The 15,575-nt window shown below is 40.5% G+C and overlaps 1 protein-coding gene across 1 annotated transcript; it reads left to right on the plus strand.

Moving 5' to 3' along the window:
- Positions 1–663: 663 nt before the first annotated feature.
- LOC114793838 (sodium channel protein type 4 subunit alpha-like) lies at positions 664–15,430 on the plus strand. Its single transcript, XM_028985968.1, has 25 exons — positions 664–891; positions 2,802–3,126; positions 3,625–3,743; positions 4,334–4,417; positions 4,642–4,770; positions 5,091–5,161; positions 5,263–5,463; positions 5,598–5,661; positions 7,230–7,371; positions 7,520–7,720; positions 8,148–8,226; positions 8,472–8,701; positions 8,977–9,150; positions 9,238–9,585; positions 10,183–10,350; positions 10,456–10,579; positions 10,744–10,898; positions 10,983–11,156; positions 11,241–11,363; positions 11,464–11,739; positions 11,827–11,880; positions 12,217–12,354; positions 12,807–12,902; positions 13,085–13,355; positions 13,465–15,430. Exons 1-25 carry the CDS (start codon positions 794–796, stop codon positions 14,562–14,564), a joined length of 4,944 nt encoding a protein of 1,647 aa, XP_028841801.1. The 5' UTR covers positions 664–793; the 3' UTR covers positions 14,565–15,430.
- The last annotated feature ends 145 nt before the right edge of the window (positions 15,431–15,575 follow it).

Below are 15,575 nucleotides of genomic sequence, written 5' to 3' on the forward strand. Positions count from 1 at the left end.
TTTGAAAATGCTTGTATACTTCGATAAACCATTGACAAAAAGATCAAAAAACACTGAAACAGCAAACCAGTTAACCAGTATTTATGTCATTCTCAATAAGTTTGAGAGTTTGCCCATAACTGTCCATGTACACCTTTTTGTGTCTTTTTTCAAGAGGCTCTTTGTCAGGCTTTGTCAGAAATGGATTAATCTGTGAAAAAAATATAATCTTAGATGTGATTGGGCCTGCAAACGAGTGACAATGGCACAAGCTCCAAGAACTGCGAGATCTCTCATATCACCGGACCGGATATACTATAGTTGAGGCCAAGGAATTCCCTTGAGCAAACAAGGATCTACATTTCTGCCAAGGGTTCTATCAACTGGGAATCTGCATCTGGGACCAATTAGAAAGGGAATTTCACCGTTTCACCCAAAGTTAATTTGGCGTGCAGAATATCGACCCTCTGCTGAGACGGTTAAAGTCCATTGGACAAAACGAACACATATTTTTTTATTTAATTCCGATTTAATCCCACAATGACACAAAAGAGGCATCATTATGGCACATCATTATGGCACACGTGACACATTCTACTTATCACGCCCTTGGCTTTGGGGACCCGAATGGCCAACGCGTGACGCAGGACGCGTCCAGGTGCTGACGCGGTTTGCGCAACAGACCCCCGGACTCGCGGAGGAGGACGCGCCGCTGCGCGATTGGCTGGAGCCGCCGGACGCGCGGGGAAAAGCCGTCGGCGCCTTTACGCACCGCAGTTCCACACGGCGCGTCGAGTTCGGCGGAGTGTAGACGATGCCGGCGAGAAGGATCTCCATTCTGGAGGCATGGGATCGAAACAGCAGCATAAAAAGGAAGGCAGAGAAGGAGCTGAGGCTGGGGGCTCGGCACATGTAAGTTGCGCGTCGTGGGGAAGTTCGATGAGCAATTTAATGACGGAAAATTATTTTTTGGTTCCAAAAGAATGTATATATTTTTTTTCACTTTATGCATTCGTGTGTGTGTTTATTTATGCTACTGTATACTCCGTCTTCCTGCCGATCATTCTGTGCTGATGCGGGAGGATGCTTCATGCTGTTGGTAGGCGTGTTGGTAAGGGCGGGGCAGCCTGGATGGAGTGATACGCACCAGAAGTACGCGGACAAAAGTGAAGAGCTACGTGTGCAAAACAAGTTTAATAAACTAACAAATAGGTCCATTTTTAAAAAACGAGTGTGAAAGTTGCTGGAAGCTGCGCAAGCAGAGCTGCAGTCGCGGCCTTCGGACCCTAGGTGGCGTCAGGGGGTGTTTTCTTTAAAACGCACGTCATCGCAGACGCGCCCACGCCGCATGAATAGAGTGGGGATCAACAGGTACCACATAATAACATTATTAGAAACAGTCATTAATCAATTTAATGTATTTGATATTTAATGTGTCAGCATGATCCTGTATCACACAGTTAATTGAAGTGAATTTTATGTTTCATTTCTTATTCTAGAAAACACTAGGCGAATTTTTTTGGGATACACACACACACACACACACACACACACACACACACACACACACTCACACCTATGTGCAACTCAGGGCTGCTAAATCACGTGTGCATGGCCTTGGAGGGAACCGGACAACCCAGAGGAAACCCATGCCAACACGGGGAGAGCCAGCAAATTCCGTAGCACCCTGGCGGTGTGAGGCCCCCTTCTTTTTTTGCCTTGAAACATGCAGCTAGGAGAGTGTCATCTGTGAAAAACCGTTTCCTTTTCACTGCGTGTCAGGACAGACTAAACAAACTCTTCTTTATCTCAACTGAATGCAGATGTCCCTGCAAAGCGGCTTTTACAGACCTGGGAATGGTCCTGTGAGGGAAGTGAGCTGGACACAGATACCGAGAGAGGAAATGCTTCCTTGATATACAGTTGAGAGTGAATTGTGCTTGGCAAATTGTTCCACTGATAAATTAAAATTTTATCTTTGTTCAGCTGAACGGGTTATATTTACTCTCTCGCCCTCTCTGTTGCTCTTTCTTTCTCTCCATCTATGTGTATATCTGATGATGCATGGCAAATTACAGTAATGAACCGAGCATGCGTTTCCCTGGAGTTGCTCGGAGGTCCTATCCTCCAGAGCACCCTGCTGAAAATACCCTCATTCAGAAGAGCACAGTTCCAGTAATTGTCAATAGGCTGCGGTGTGCGGTTCACAGCAGGGCAGTGCGAGTACAAGGGGACTTTTCATCTCAGTCCAGCCAAATGTAGTTATATAATATAACTACCATGGCAGCCATGGCAAAAAGACAGGTGTCTCCCTAGAGATGCCTAGAAACGGCAAACAGAATAACAAAAAGACAAAAAGGTCGCGTTTAGACATGAGCGTGAATATAATGTAAACTATTTACTACTCGCATTTTTGGGGGGGTTTGAAGAAAAAAACATTCTCTGCTCTGTGAGAAAATTGCAGTTGTCATTTTAACTTTTAAACAGTGGGATTCTAGTAAGGACCTGATGGAAAGTAGGTATATGTACAGATATGCGACATTGCAAGTTGACATCAGTCAGATGTGTATTAACAACATGTTACTTGGACCAGGAAAAATTAGGACAAATCCCCAATGCAGTCATTTTCAAGGAATTTCAGGAAAATTGCAGGAAATTCTCTTTGGCAGATTAGATGATGCCATTTTATTCAAAGCCACTGTGTGAATGCAGCTGCTAGTAGAAATCAGGGTAATGCAAGAAAACTTGAATTTTAATCCCTTCATGACGGAGTTTTTCATGGCAATCATTTGCAGGTCATTTGCTTTTTTTATTTCATGCAGGTCGTTGTTGAGAAACCCAGACGCTGTGAAAAATTTTGCCAGAAAGAATGCAGAGGGGTCAGGGTTGTTACTTTCTGCGGATGGTGATGTGTTCCGCCGCTACGCCTCAGAGTTGCCATCAGACCCCGAGAGCAAAAATGAGAGCAAAGAAAGCAAAGAAAAGGACTGCGAGAAAGCCACAAATCTCAGAGCAGACGAGACTTTGCGAATGCCCAACAGCGACTTGGAAGAGGGGAAGGTCCTGCCTCTCATCTATGGAGCCCCTCCCCTGGAGCTGATTCATCAGCCACTGGAAGAGCTGGACCCCTTTTACAAGGCCCAGAATGTTAGTACTTCATTTCTTTTCAGAGATCTAGTAACCACAACCACGTGGGGCAGTGGTGGGGCAGTGGTGGCCTAGCGGTTAAGGAAGTGGCCCCGTAATCAGAAGGTTGCCGGTTCGATTTGCCACTGAGGTGCTACTGAGCAAAGCACCGTCCCCACACACTGCTCCCCGGGCGCTTGTCATGGCTGCCCACTGCTCACTCAGGGTGATGGGTTAAATGCAGAGGACAAATTTCATTGTGTGCACTGTGTGCTGTGCTGCTGTGTATCACAAGTGACATTCACTTTCACTTCACTTTCACAATGACTATATCAGCAAGAAATGAAGATTCACGTGCATCTCAGAGAGATGCAAGTGTGTAAAATGTAATCAGAAGTAAAAACACTGATCAGACATTATACCACATGTGGTAAATCGCAGATTTGAATGCATGCCTGCACACATATGCTTGATGAACACTGTATAACTAATGGATAACCCCCCCCCCCTCTCTTGTAGACCTTCATTGCCTTGAACAAAAACAACAATATCTTCAGGTTCAGTGCTGGACGTGCCTGTTTCATTCTGGGTCCTCTCAACATTGTCAGAAGAGGAGCCATCAATGTTCTCACACATTCATATCCTTACTTGTGTTTTAGATTTGGTCACCAATATTGCTTGTCTGTGAGCACATAAAGTTTTTGTCAATAATGTAAAAGGTTTAATTTTCAAATCCACTACTTTCAAACTGGCCCATAGTGCTAAACTGGCACTATGCACTATGTGTGGAGATTAAGGCGTCCCCGGGCTTTTCATAAACAGATAGAAAAACAGTTTGGCAATTATATGTGTCTTGAAGAAGAGAGGCTAGCTAGTCTTTTTGTTGGTGTGTAACTATTTCTTTCAGTAATGTTCGTATGAACATGAGTTTAAAATGGGAGGAGTCTTATGATTGACAGCTTTCGCGTATGCTACCTCCTCATTCTGGGTGATTTAACTTGCGCCCGTCAAAACGTCACATGTGCAAACATCGCGAAGATTTTGTTTCTTTCTTGTTTCTATTTACTTATGTGTCACGAGGACGCCTAATGCACGAGTTCGAAAATAATGCCTATTGCCCTTTTATCAGTTTATACTATTGACAGCTTATTAGTTGATTAAATATCTATGCATATAAAATAGATTAAACATTTCTTTCCATGGTTGTTGTACTTAACTGTTCCTTTAATTTTTTTAGCGTTTTTATGCTTTTAGCTCTTCTGATAGCATTACTGATACCATTGACACCACTTGCACAGTTTGGCATGTCCCTGTAAGTCTGATCTTAAAACTTATTCATTGGTTGTGAGTGCATGTATATGTGTGCCGTATGTCTCAATTTCCAGTAGAGATTTTTCATATTTACCCATAGTGGAAGAATATTAATGAGCACAGTAATCAGCTTTTATTACTAATTTAACTCTGTCAACATTTTATTATGATTATGATGATTCCATCAGTTCTAGGACGTTGATCATATCCATTTTTGAATTCCAGTTACCTTTTGACTGGTGCCTGTATCATTGAGGTGGCTGTTAAGGTGACTGCCAGAGGCATCTGCTTGGAAAAGTTCACATACCTTCGTGATCCATGGAACTGGATTGATCTGCTGGTGCTTTGCTTGCTGTGAGGTTTTGTATATTATTTTGGGTTCCAGGCTTCTTTATCGCTTTCTACATCTGCTCATTTGCTTCTGTGGAGATTGTTTTGTGGTTTTAAATCAGATAACAGTGCATGCACGCACTTATCTAGTTGCAGACTGCATCCTCAACTTACTGCACCTTTAACCTCTCCACTTCTTTCTCAGAAATACATTTTCTATATATTAGCAATCCAGGTTATCCTATTTAAAGGAAATGTATATGTGTATGTTTTATGCTTCATTTTCATTGTTTATTTTTATTACAGCCATAAGAGTCAATTTGTTTTGCCATTTCTGTCAAAAGGTGTTTCTTCCTGATTTTCAACATCGATGTGGACTTGCCAACTTTCATCAAATTTTTCTGTCTACTGCCAGGTGTGTGCTTCGTAAGACCCTGGAGTCCCTTCACCATGACTTCAAGAAGCATCTTCCTCCCATTCTACCATTCACCTGTTGCATTCATATATTTCCACCAGGTCTGAGGACCACTTTTACTACAGTGATCCAGTCAGTGAAGAAGGCAGCGGGTGTAATCCTCTTCACAGTGTTTTGCATCAGTGTTTTTGCCATTTGTGGCCAAGTCCTCTTCATGGGACGTTTGAAACAGAGATGTGTGAAGAAGCCTGTGACAGACATTAATAGTAGCATAGACATTGACATCTACAAAAACAAACAAGGTACCCAACCAAATTTTAACCTTCATTTTATTATTTTTGTTTTTCATAAGGAAATGTATGACACCCATGTTCTCTGCAAATGACACCCATGATCTCTGCTTAACCAAACTTCATCTCTCATAAAAATACTGCAGAGAACCAGTACTTTTTGCCAGGAGATGAAGCCCCATTGCTGTGTAGCACCAACTCAGATTTTGGGTATGTACTGATGCATCATGCATATAATACTAAAAAGCAGCCTATGCTTAAAAAAGTTATGGGTCCAAATAACTCATAGCACTTTTAGAGCACATCTTCCACCCCTGAAAGTCCGTTGCATTTGTCTTGAGTTATGGTCTCAGTTTGGTTCACTTTAAGAGTGCATGACAGCTTATTTACTTAACCGGTGCACTATGAACACAAAGGGCTTGTGGTTTGCCCTGACTTATTTGTTCTTTACGCTGGCCATGGACCAGTGAGTCGCAAACTTTTAAACAATGAGTATCATCTCCGTGTGTACTGCCATTATGATTGGGATTTAAAAAAAAGAAGGCAGTTTTATACTGTTTAATATAATGTTTAATTGACTATCATCCACTGTCAATACTGCATCAAACACACAGCAAATGATAGTGAAAGTAATTGTGAAATACTGCAGCACAGCACATGGTTCACACAACAAAATGTGTCCTCTCCTTTTAACTACATCACCCTTTGTGAGCAGTGGGCAGCCATGACAGGGGGCTATGTCTCCTGGTATGTAACACCAGTGTACCACAGACGGAGAACCAAAGCCATTGATCGGTTGTACAGAATTGCCTCAGAGCTGAGGCCCTTGCCTGCTGGTCCACATTTTGTCCTTCAGAGGTCTAAGAGGATGTACAAACCACAAACAGATACTCTAGGGAAGGGGGAAAGCATACATGTTGTCTGTTTGGCCAGTTCTAACAATCCTAACGCCTTCCTTCCTGCTCTGGGTGTTTTGGGAAGCTAGGAAAGGATATGTAAGGATTGTGTTACTACTCAGAGAATCAGAAATGATTGTGTTATTGTTGCAACAAACAAAGAGATTGAAAAAATGAAATAAAGGAATTTAGATGAAAATAATAACAAAAATATAAAACAATAATAATAATATAATAATAATATACTTAGTAAAATATTACAATAGTAGTAAAAATAAGATTATAACATTATATTCCATTTCATGGAAATCACTCCCTATCCATTACTTCATGGCTGATGGAGCCCATCCCTCCTGCTCAGAACATTTAATGGCCTTATAATGTATTAGGCCATCAGTTGTGCAGTGGGAGCTGTATATCCTCACCACATTTTATCCTATATGGCCTGAAATTGGCCTGAAGCAATCACTTAAAGCATCATTACTGCGCTGCTTAGCAACAGCAACATGGCAGTGGTGACTTAGCGGGTAAGAAAGCGCACCCATAAGGTTACCAAATCACGAGCCGCCAAGGTGCCACTGAGGTGACAATGAGCAAAGCACGGTCCCCACACATGGCTGCCCATGTCATGGCTGCTCACCAAGGGTTATGGGTTAAATGCAGAGGACACGTTTTGTTGTGTGTTGTGCTTGCTGTGCTTCACAATGACAATAACTTCACTTTCACTTTTGTCACTGTCATTCTTTTCATTAAATGAAGTCATGTGTTATTATTTTCTTGCAGAATTGGGTTGTACCAGAGATCTAGTGATACAATGTGATATTGTGTAATGAGCCATGAATGATTACGCACAAAACATTTTCGTTCCTGCTCTGTTGACAGAACGTGTCCAGAAGGATTTATGTGCATGAAAGTGGACCATAATCCAGACCATGGCTTCACAAGCTACGACAGTTTTGGCTGGGCGCTGCTCTCTCTCCTACGACTCATGACTCTGGACTACTGGGAGAATCTTTTGGATCTGGTACATATACACAAATGATGGACTGAAGCCCTAATGTCACAAACACAGATGTTCATGAGCAAATAAACACATGCATAAAACTAGAAAAAATTATGCAAATGACAGTTTTGCGCAGATCCAAAGCCAGTGCAATCCTTTGTATTTACAGACTCTCCGTACTGCAGGGCCGACCAGTGTGCTCTTCTTTGTGGTCATGATTGTCCTTACCTCCCTCTACCTTATGAGTCTCCTCCTTTCTGTGGTTGCCATGACATGTGTAGAGCAAAATGAGGTGAAAATAGCTGAGGACAAGAAGAAGGAGAAACACATCTCGATGATCAAGGAACATTTTAAAAAACTGGAATCCAAGGTATTTGTGCATGTGTATTAGTCAAAGAAAAGGAGGGGTGTGGCTAAAATGTATATAAAATAATAATAAAATATTGTTTTCCTCTTATAATGACAAAGAAATTAGCCTAACTTTAAGAGTCTAGAATTTAACAATTAAATATGGAGTGTGTCAGTATTTACCATTTTTTAAACAATATTACCATATTTTACTGCTGACCAGAATATGAGAGAACTAGATTTTTGTAGACCAAATCATGTTTTGATACAGAAAATTATTTAATTTGAAGATTATGGCAGTAGGGTCAGTCTATGTTTTAACATTGTTTAAAAGAAGTCATTGAATCATAATTCATTTCTTTTTTTTTATTCAATTGTCACATTTTAATTAAGTAACCTAGATAAGCAGATTTACTTTTCATTAATACATCATGCATCTCTTTGTCCAGTCAAAGCCATCTGATTCCACGGACAAAGAGCAAGGGGGCAAAAATGGCACAGTAAATGGAGAGAATGATGACACAGAAGGTACATTTCTCCTTATGCTACAACTTTAGGTTGAGTCAAGGTTGGACTCATCTAGCAACATTTTATCTGCCACTTGTTTTTTACCTTGAATCAGACAAGGGGGATATTTTCTGCGGAACCATTGTTGGTTGAGCTATTGTTGGTTAACCATGTGATCAGAGGTCTCTTTTGTGACTACATCTTGTCTCTTCACATGTAATACTTTAAATTCATCATCTTAATTGTTACATTTCCTGTTTTGCCAGAGCCTGAGCCAAGTAGAAGGGGCTGCTGTCACAAATGTGCAGGGGCTTTCTGCAAATGGAACTGCTGTGCACCGTGGATCACCTTCAAAAAGGCGGTGCGCTCTGTGATGCTGCATCCCTTCATGGACCTGTTCATAGCCACTTGTATTGTGATCAACTTCATATTCTTGGCCATGGATTTCTACCCAATGTCTCCTGAGTTTGAGATTGTACTGGCCGTGGGGAACCTGGTACGAGCAGTTCATCTTTTGAGTCTTTAAGGCTTATAGCCTATTACCCAGTTTTTTACGAGGTTCTTCCCATATAGGAACAGTAGTAAATATAAATCAACAATCCAATTTGTAAATTATATTTACTATTTTTTAATGTTGTTACCTTTTTACCAAAAGTCAAAACCCTGCAAGATTAATTCACCCGAGCCACCCGATGCACCACTATACACCATAATATTTAACATAACCAATTGCTGTAAAGAGATCAATATTATGCCATCCATTTTTCGCAGGTCTTCACTGCTATCTACACTCTTGAGATGATTCTCAAAATCATTGCCATGGATCCATATTACTACTTCAAGGATGGCATGAACATTTTTGACAGCTTTATTGTTTTTGTGGGCCTGTTGGAATTGGTCCTGGCGGATGTTCAGGGTCTGTCGGTTCTCCGTGTGTTCCGTGTGGTAAGGATGACATCGTATTGTATGTTGTGGCCTCTGTCATGTGAAATGAAAGTCAGGATTCAATGAGATTTCATCACTCTCTGACAGATGCGGGTGTTCAGGCTGACCAGGTTCTCTGCCACGCTCCAGCTCTTCATGAACATCATCAGTCACTCGGCGTGTTACATCAGCCTGGCCTTGTTCATTTTTGTCTTTGCCTCGTCTATGTTGGGTTTCCTCCTCTTTAGTGTACTGAGGTCCTCTAAATGTGAAAAAACACAAAATGATTGTGAACGGCCCATTTGGCACATGGAAGACTTCATTCATACCTTCATGCTCATCTTCCGGATGCTCTATTGTGAATGGATTGAGACCCTGTGGGACTGCATGGAAATTGTAGGCCCAGGCACGTGCCTCAGTTTCTACACGATAGTCTTGCTCATTGGTAAACTGTTGGTAAGTAGAAAATGGAGATTAGTAATGAGAAAACGTTTTAGTTGGCATGGTGTTTAATTATTTCTATCACCCAGAACACAACCTTTGATGATGTTTTTAAAAACCAAGTTCAAAATGGGAGGAACCCATAGCAATGACTGACAGATCTCAGACAGAGACAGATCTTAAATATCAGACACAAAATGACCCAGTTTGGCAAAACTGAGCACAAGATCCTTTCTCCTACCCCCTTCACTTTACCTCTAATTTACCTCACAGTACCACGTCTGCAAACCAAACATACAGATCAGTTATGAATAATTTGAATGAAAGAAAACTGATTGACAAACAACTGAATCCAACATTCCTGAATACATCCAATGCACAATGTGTTACTTAGCACTTCCAAGTAATCCCCTGTAAGTTTAGCTACTTGAAATTATATTTGAGTAGTTTGGTAATGCTTACTTCTGCTATATTAATCTGCATGGCGGGTAACTGTTGTTAGTTGAATTAATTAATATAAGAGGCATATTTTATGGTTACTCACGGTACATATATCAGCAACACTTAATTTAAAATTTGAATCTATTTTTCTTTTTTCTCACCGGTGAATAGATTGTAATCCTGTTCTTAACACTGCTCCTGAAGTCCTTCAGTGCACCAAGTCGTGCAGGGCTGCAAAAGACCAGTAACAACCTCTCAGTTGCCTTCAGCAGAATCTACCGAGGCATCACCAGGTTGTGCCGGGCAACCAATGAGGAAGATGAAGAGAGCAAAGAGAAGGTATCCAACTACAACCATAAATGTGCTGATAGTGAGGTGGATAAAATAGGCTATGCATGAACCACGATTGTCTGAGTGCAGCACATTTTCTTTGACACAAAACAGATAAAGGGTCCCAGTACAAAAGACTCAGCGAATTTCAGCAGGATCGACACAAATCCACTGGTGAAGGAAGTAAAGGAAAAGCATAGGTCTGATTCCATCACTCCGGAAGACTGCTGCCCAGACAGTAAGGAAAGACGGAATTTCTTTCGTCATCAATAAAAAAAAAAAAAAAAAAAACGTTGCAAATTGCAGTTGCATTTTGTTTACATCCGTCCATGGTCTTACCTATGACACGACTCAGCAGATGAATGTATTTTTTCTGTATTCCATGTATCACCCCATATTTAGTGTGCAACCAGTGCTTTCGGTGCCATAAACTGAACATCAGCCAAGGCAGTGGAAAGGTCTGGTGGACCTTCCGTTGCACCTGTTACACCATTGTGGAGCACAATTGCTTTCAGATATTCATGATTGTCATAATTCTACTCAGCAGCAGTGCCCTGGTAAGACATTTTGTCCCAAAACCAGTTGTACTTAGTATCGCGGAATATTCCGTTAATGATTTTTTTTGTTTGTTGTTGTTATAGGTTCTTGAGGACATGTTTCTAGAAGAAAGAAAAGTTCGTAAAATGGCAGTGGAATACGCAGATTATATCTTCACTTTTGTATTCCTTATCGAGTTGCTCCTAAAACTGGCAGCTCATGGCTTCAAGGTGTATTTGACCAGTGCATGGTGCTGTCTGGACTTATTTATACTCGACGTAAGTCTTATTCTGAGCGTGATGTTGAGTAGGTGTTTATTTAAAGCTCACTCCGCATCCAAACTGTGTGTTTTTGTCACATAGGTGTCAGTTATCTGCCTTATCGCAGACCTCCTGGGCTATTCCACTCTGGGACCCATGTTGTCCTTTCGCACCCTGAGGGCTCTGATCCCACTGCGAATTCTGTCCAGACTTGAGGGTTTGAGGGTAAGTGAGTGTCTTAGATCAACGCCTTTCTCATTGAGCCTTCATACGTGACACACGGCATACGTTAACTGTTGCGGGATAAAGATTTGCTCTGTTACAGGTTGTAGCGAATACGCTGGTGGGAATGATTCCTTCTCTCTTCAGCTTCTTTGTGGTTTGCCAGATTTTCTGGTTTTGCTTCATCATCACTGGAGTGAATTTGTTTGCGGGAAAATTCTTTTTTTGTTATAACACAACATCACATACAACACTTAATGAAGTCAACAACAGGACTGAATGTTATGAACTCATGGAACTTAATTTCTCCGTCTCTTGGGAAAGTCCAAAGATCACTTATGACAATGTGTTCATTGGCTACTTAGCAATGCTTCAAGTGGTAAGCTCTGAAAAGTTTTAATATTTCTGTGATATGTAAATTGTTTGGTGTTGTACATTACAATCAACAACTTTCACTCTTACTTAGTTAACTGCAAAAGGATGGATCGGCATTTTACGCTCTGCAATAGACTCACGAATGGTAATTATTTCTTTCTCATGTTCTGGTAGTAATTAAGTTTACCTTGGATGTCGAATTAATTCTACTTATTCACAAATAAGTAGAATTATACTTTTCACTAAACTAATAAACTTCATTGGAGCATAATAAAGCATTCACTTTATGCTCAATGTCAGGGTGTTTAAGACTGTCAGTTTTTGTTTTATATTTATAATTTTATATTTCTGTTAAAATAGAGAAAGACATATAGTTGGTGAAAGTCAGTGAACATCAGAGAACGTTCTTTTGGAAGGTAAATCTCTGTATTCTTTTTAAAGAATATAAAAACTAACAGTTTTTTCCCGCACCAATCCATAGATTGATGATCAACCAAAATTTGAGGACAACATCTACATGTTCCTGTATTTTGTCACAACCATTGTCTTCTGCTCATTTTTAACATTCAGTCTTTTCATTGGTGTCATTCTTGACCATTTCAACAAACAAAAAGCAAAGATAAGTATTACAGATGCTCTTTACATCACATCACTACACATCTGTCTAACGATAATTCTTTATTGCTCAATCTTTGATAAACCCTAAATTTAGACCAAAACTAATGCCACAATTTTCTCATCTTTTTTTTGTCATGTTCCCTTGCCATGGCCATCACATTTATTCATAAATTATCATACAGTCCAATCCTTGTTGCCTTGGCACAGCGGATCGTCACCAGTCGAACCTTCCTGTGCATTCTGATGCACATTGGCTCCATGATGGGCTTAACCCTCTCTTGCTTAGGGTTGGGGCTGGGGCTTGTGTAGGGGTTACAGCTGGATGCTAGGGTCAGGCCCTCTGGGTGGTGGAGCTTCAACTGGGCTCTCACTGTACATCTGACCATCAGGACCTGCATTACAGTTTGACAGATTGTGACATTAAAGTAAAATAATATTTATATATATTTTTACTTAGGAGGCAAGAACATCTTTATGACAGAAAACCAGATGAGATGTTACAGAAACATAATGAATATGGGATATAAAAAACCAATTCCAAGACCATCGGTTTGTAAAGTCCTTTCATGACATTCAATGTTGCAAAGATGAAAAAAAAATCACAATTGTACTTCTTCATTTCATTTTTTCCCTTTTTGATCTAAATTGTATGTAAGGTGTACAGAATATTACCAGTGAATTCTCATTTCAATACATTTGATACACTTTTTACTCTTCCTTTTTTCCCTAAGGGCAAATGTGCCAGTTTTTGTGTCGACTTGGTCACAAAGCAGTCCTTTGAAATCTTCATCATGACAGTGATCGGCCTCAGCGCTGTGGCACTAATGTTGGATAAAGATGACCTGAGCCCAGAGATGGAAACCATTCTTTACTTCCTCCATCTGTCCATCATAGCTGTCTTCACCACAGAGTGTGTCCTCAAGCTTATCGCATTCAGGAAATACTATTTCTGTTATGTGTCAAACATCTATGATTTTATTACAGTCTTAGTTTCCGTAATAGGTGAGTTTTCATTCACTTATATGAATAAACATGTCTACGTTAATTGGCATTTTTCTACTTACATTAAAGATCAATTTGAAGAGGGCTAATTGTTTCTTGTATTTTAAAGGGATGTTCCTGGCGGACTACATAGGTGTGGAAATTCCATGTTTATTGCGACTTTTCCGGATTTTTCGAGTGCTGCAATACATTCAGAAGTTTAAGAGCATTTGGACGCCCTTATCTGCCCTTACAAAGTCCATTCCATCCATCTTTAACATTGGCCTGTTCTTCTTTGTTATAATGTTTGTCTACTCCATTTTTGGCATGTTCCAGTTCCCTTTTTTGAAAGAAGAGAGCCTTGTCAACGATTTGTTTAATTTCAAGACATTTGGAAATAGCATCATGACCATGTTTACGATCGCAACATGGGCAGGCTGGGATGGCTTACTCAATCCTATGCTTAACAGTGGCCCACCAGAATGTCATCCTGACCTTGAGCACCCTGGGTTCAATATAAGGGGCAATTGTGGCAGTCCTGCACTTGGGATTGTGTTTGTCTGCAGTTACATTGTTATTTCCTTCTTGCTGGTTGTTCTCATGTTCATTGCCATCATCCTGGAGTACTTCAGTGTTACTGTAGAGGAAAGTGTTGAATCACAGTCTGAGAATGAATTCAACATGTTCATGGAGACCTGGAAGGAGTTTGATCCAGATGCTACTCAGTTCATTGACTACAGCAAACTCTCAGACCTCTGTGACGCCCTGAAAGAACCTTTAAGAGTCCCTAAACCAAATGCTGTCAAGCTGGTGACCATGGATCTACCCATGGCGCCTGGTGAGAAGATCCACTGCCTGGACATCTTGCTTGCGCTTGCCGCTGAGGCGCATGGGAAGTGTGACGAAATTGGCCAAATCAAGGCCACTATGCAGGAGAAGTTTATTGCCAGCAGCTGTTCCAAAGTGCCCTATGATCCCGTAACAACCACGATGAAGCACAAGCAGGAGGATGTGGCGGCCAGAGCCATCCAAAGAGCCTGGCACAAGTGCATGCAGAAACAATCGATATACCAGGTCTCAGATACGGACAAGGCAGACTTCTCCTGTGAAGACGACCTACTTCCTGACGACCAGGACTTGAATGTCATCCAGTTGAGCAAACTCAGTCATGGTGAGGCCAGGAGCAAAGACAGGGCAGCTGTGGTGGACATAAGTTACATTGAGGACTAGAATACAACCGCTGAATCTAATGAAGGTTATCTGTCAAGCTTATGGCTTCAGCCTTAAAGATGGTGTCCTTCCATCCTTTGTGTCTTAAAATGGAAATGAAAATTTGACACACTAATATGCAATCTATTAATTTTTTCCATCATTATACATTCAAATTTACTTAAAGTAATCCCATTTATTGTCAATATATTGTCAGTTATCTTGATTTTTTATTTTTGTAGCATTTTTTTACCTTGTTTTTTGTATTTGTAGCTTTATTAAAAACTTTGTAAGTGGAATCGATCTGGCCTTTAGAACAGACACAACTAATCTGTTATTGCAAATGACATACATTGGCATGCAAATCTTAGGGCACCCTTGCTTTAAATGTCTGATACTGGGAATAGTGACTCAAGCAGAAGATAAACTTCTAACAAAAGACACGAAATTTGGAAATCGGTTCATTTTTTACTCACTTGAAAGACATTTTAAGCAAACTTTTGCATGCCACTGCACTGTACCATGCAACGTGTTTGAATAACACATGTGCAAGATGAGGCTATAGTATAATCCTATCTTTTTATCTTAAATGTTTCAAACGATTCATCCCCATTATAGAAAAGTGTTGCAGTTGTATGATGAGGTGCCGACTTTGAAAACACTGCCAAATTAAAAAACCTAACACATTCCCCCACCTCACATGACAGCATATTTACTATCCTTATTATCTAGACGTATTATGTACATGTATTATGTCACTTTCCAAATAGAGGCCTACTGATTTTATGTAATGTGCATAATAACATCAATGTAAAACACAGACAGGAATTGTTGCATGTGTGTAAAATGCATGTTGCCAAAATAAAGGAACCATTTGCTGTATCTACTATTGTGTGTAATGATCATTATTTCTTTCATAACTGTGTGATGTTGAAGAACAAGGCCAGACATGATTTTTGTTTAATGAGATAATCTGCTTTGGGAACTAACATGGAACTAATTTAGGGTTAGGGTTACCACCTCCTTTCAGGG

Source organism: Denticeps clupeoides, chromosome 7, assembly GCF_900700375.1.
Source record: "Denticeps clupeoides chromosome 7, fDenClu1.1, whole genome shotgun sequence".
In the NCBI taxonomy this organism is placed as follows: Eukaryota; Metazoa; Chordata; class Actinopteri; order Clupeiformes; family Denticipitidae; genus Denticeps; species Denticeps clupeoides.

What these genes read in the sequence shown, in the direction of transcription:
- LOC114793838 (XM_028985968.1), top strand. Translation starts at nt 794, where the DNA reads ATGCCGGCGAGAAGGATCTCCATTCTGGAGGCATGGGATCGAAACAGC. An exon ending in ATTTTTCTGTCTACTGCCAG is followed by an intron (nt 5,162 to 5,262) that starts GTGTGTGCTTCG and finishes TATTTCCACCAG; the next exon opens with GTCTGAGGACCACTTTTACT. An exon ending in AACCAATTCCAAGACCATCG is followed by an intron (nt 12,903 to 13,084) that starts GTTTGTAAAGTC and finishes TTTTTCCCTAAG; the next exon opens with GGCAAATGTGCCAGTTTTTG.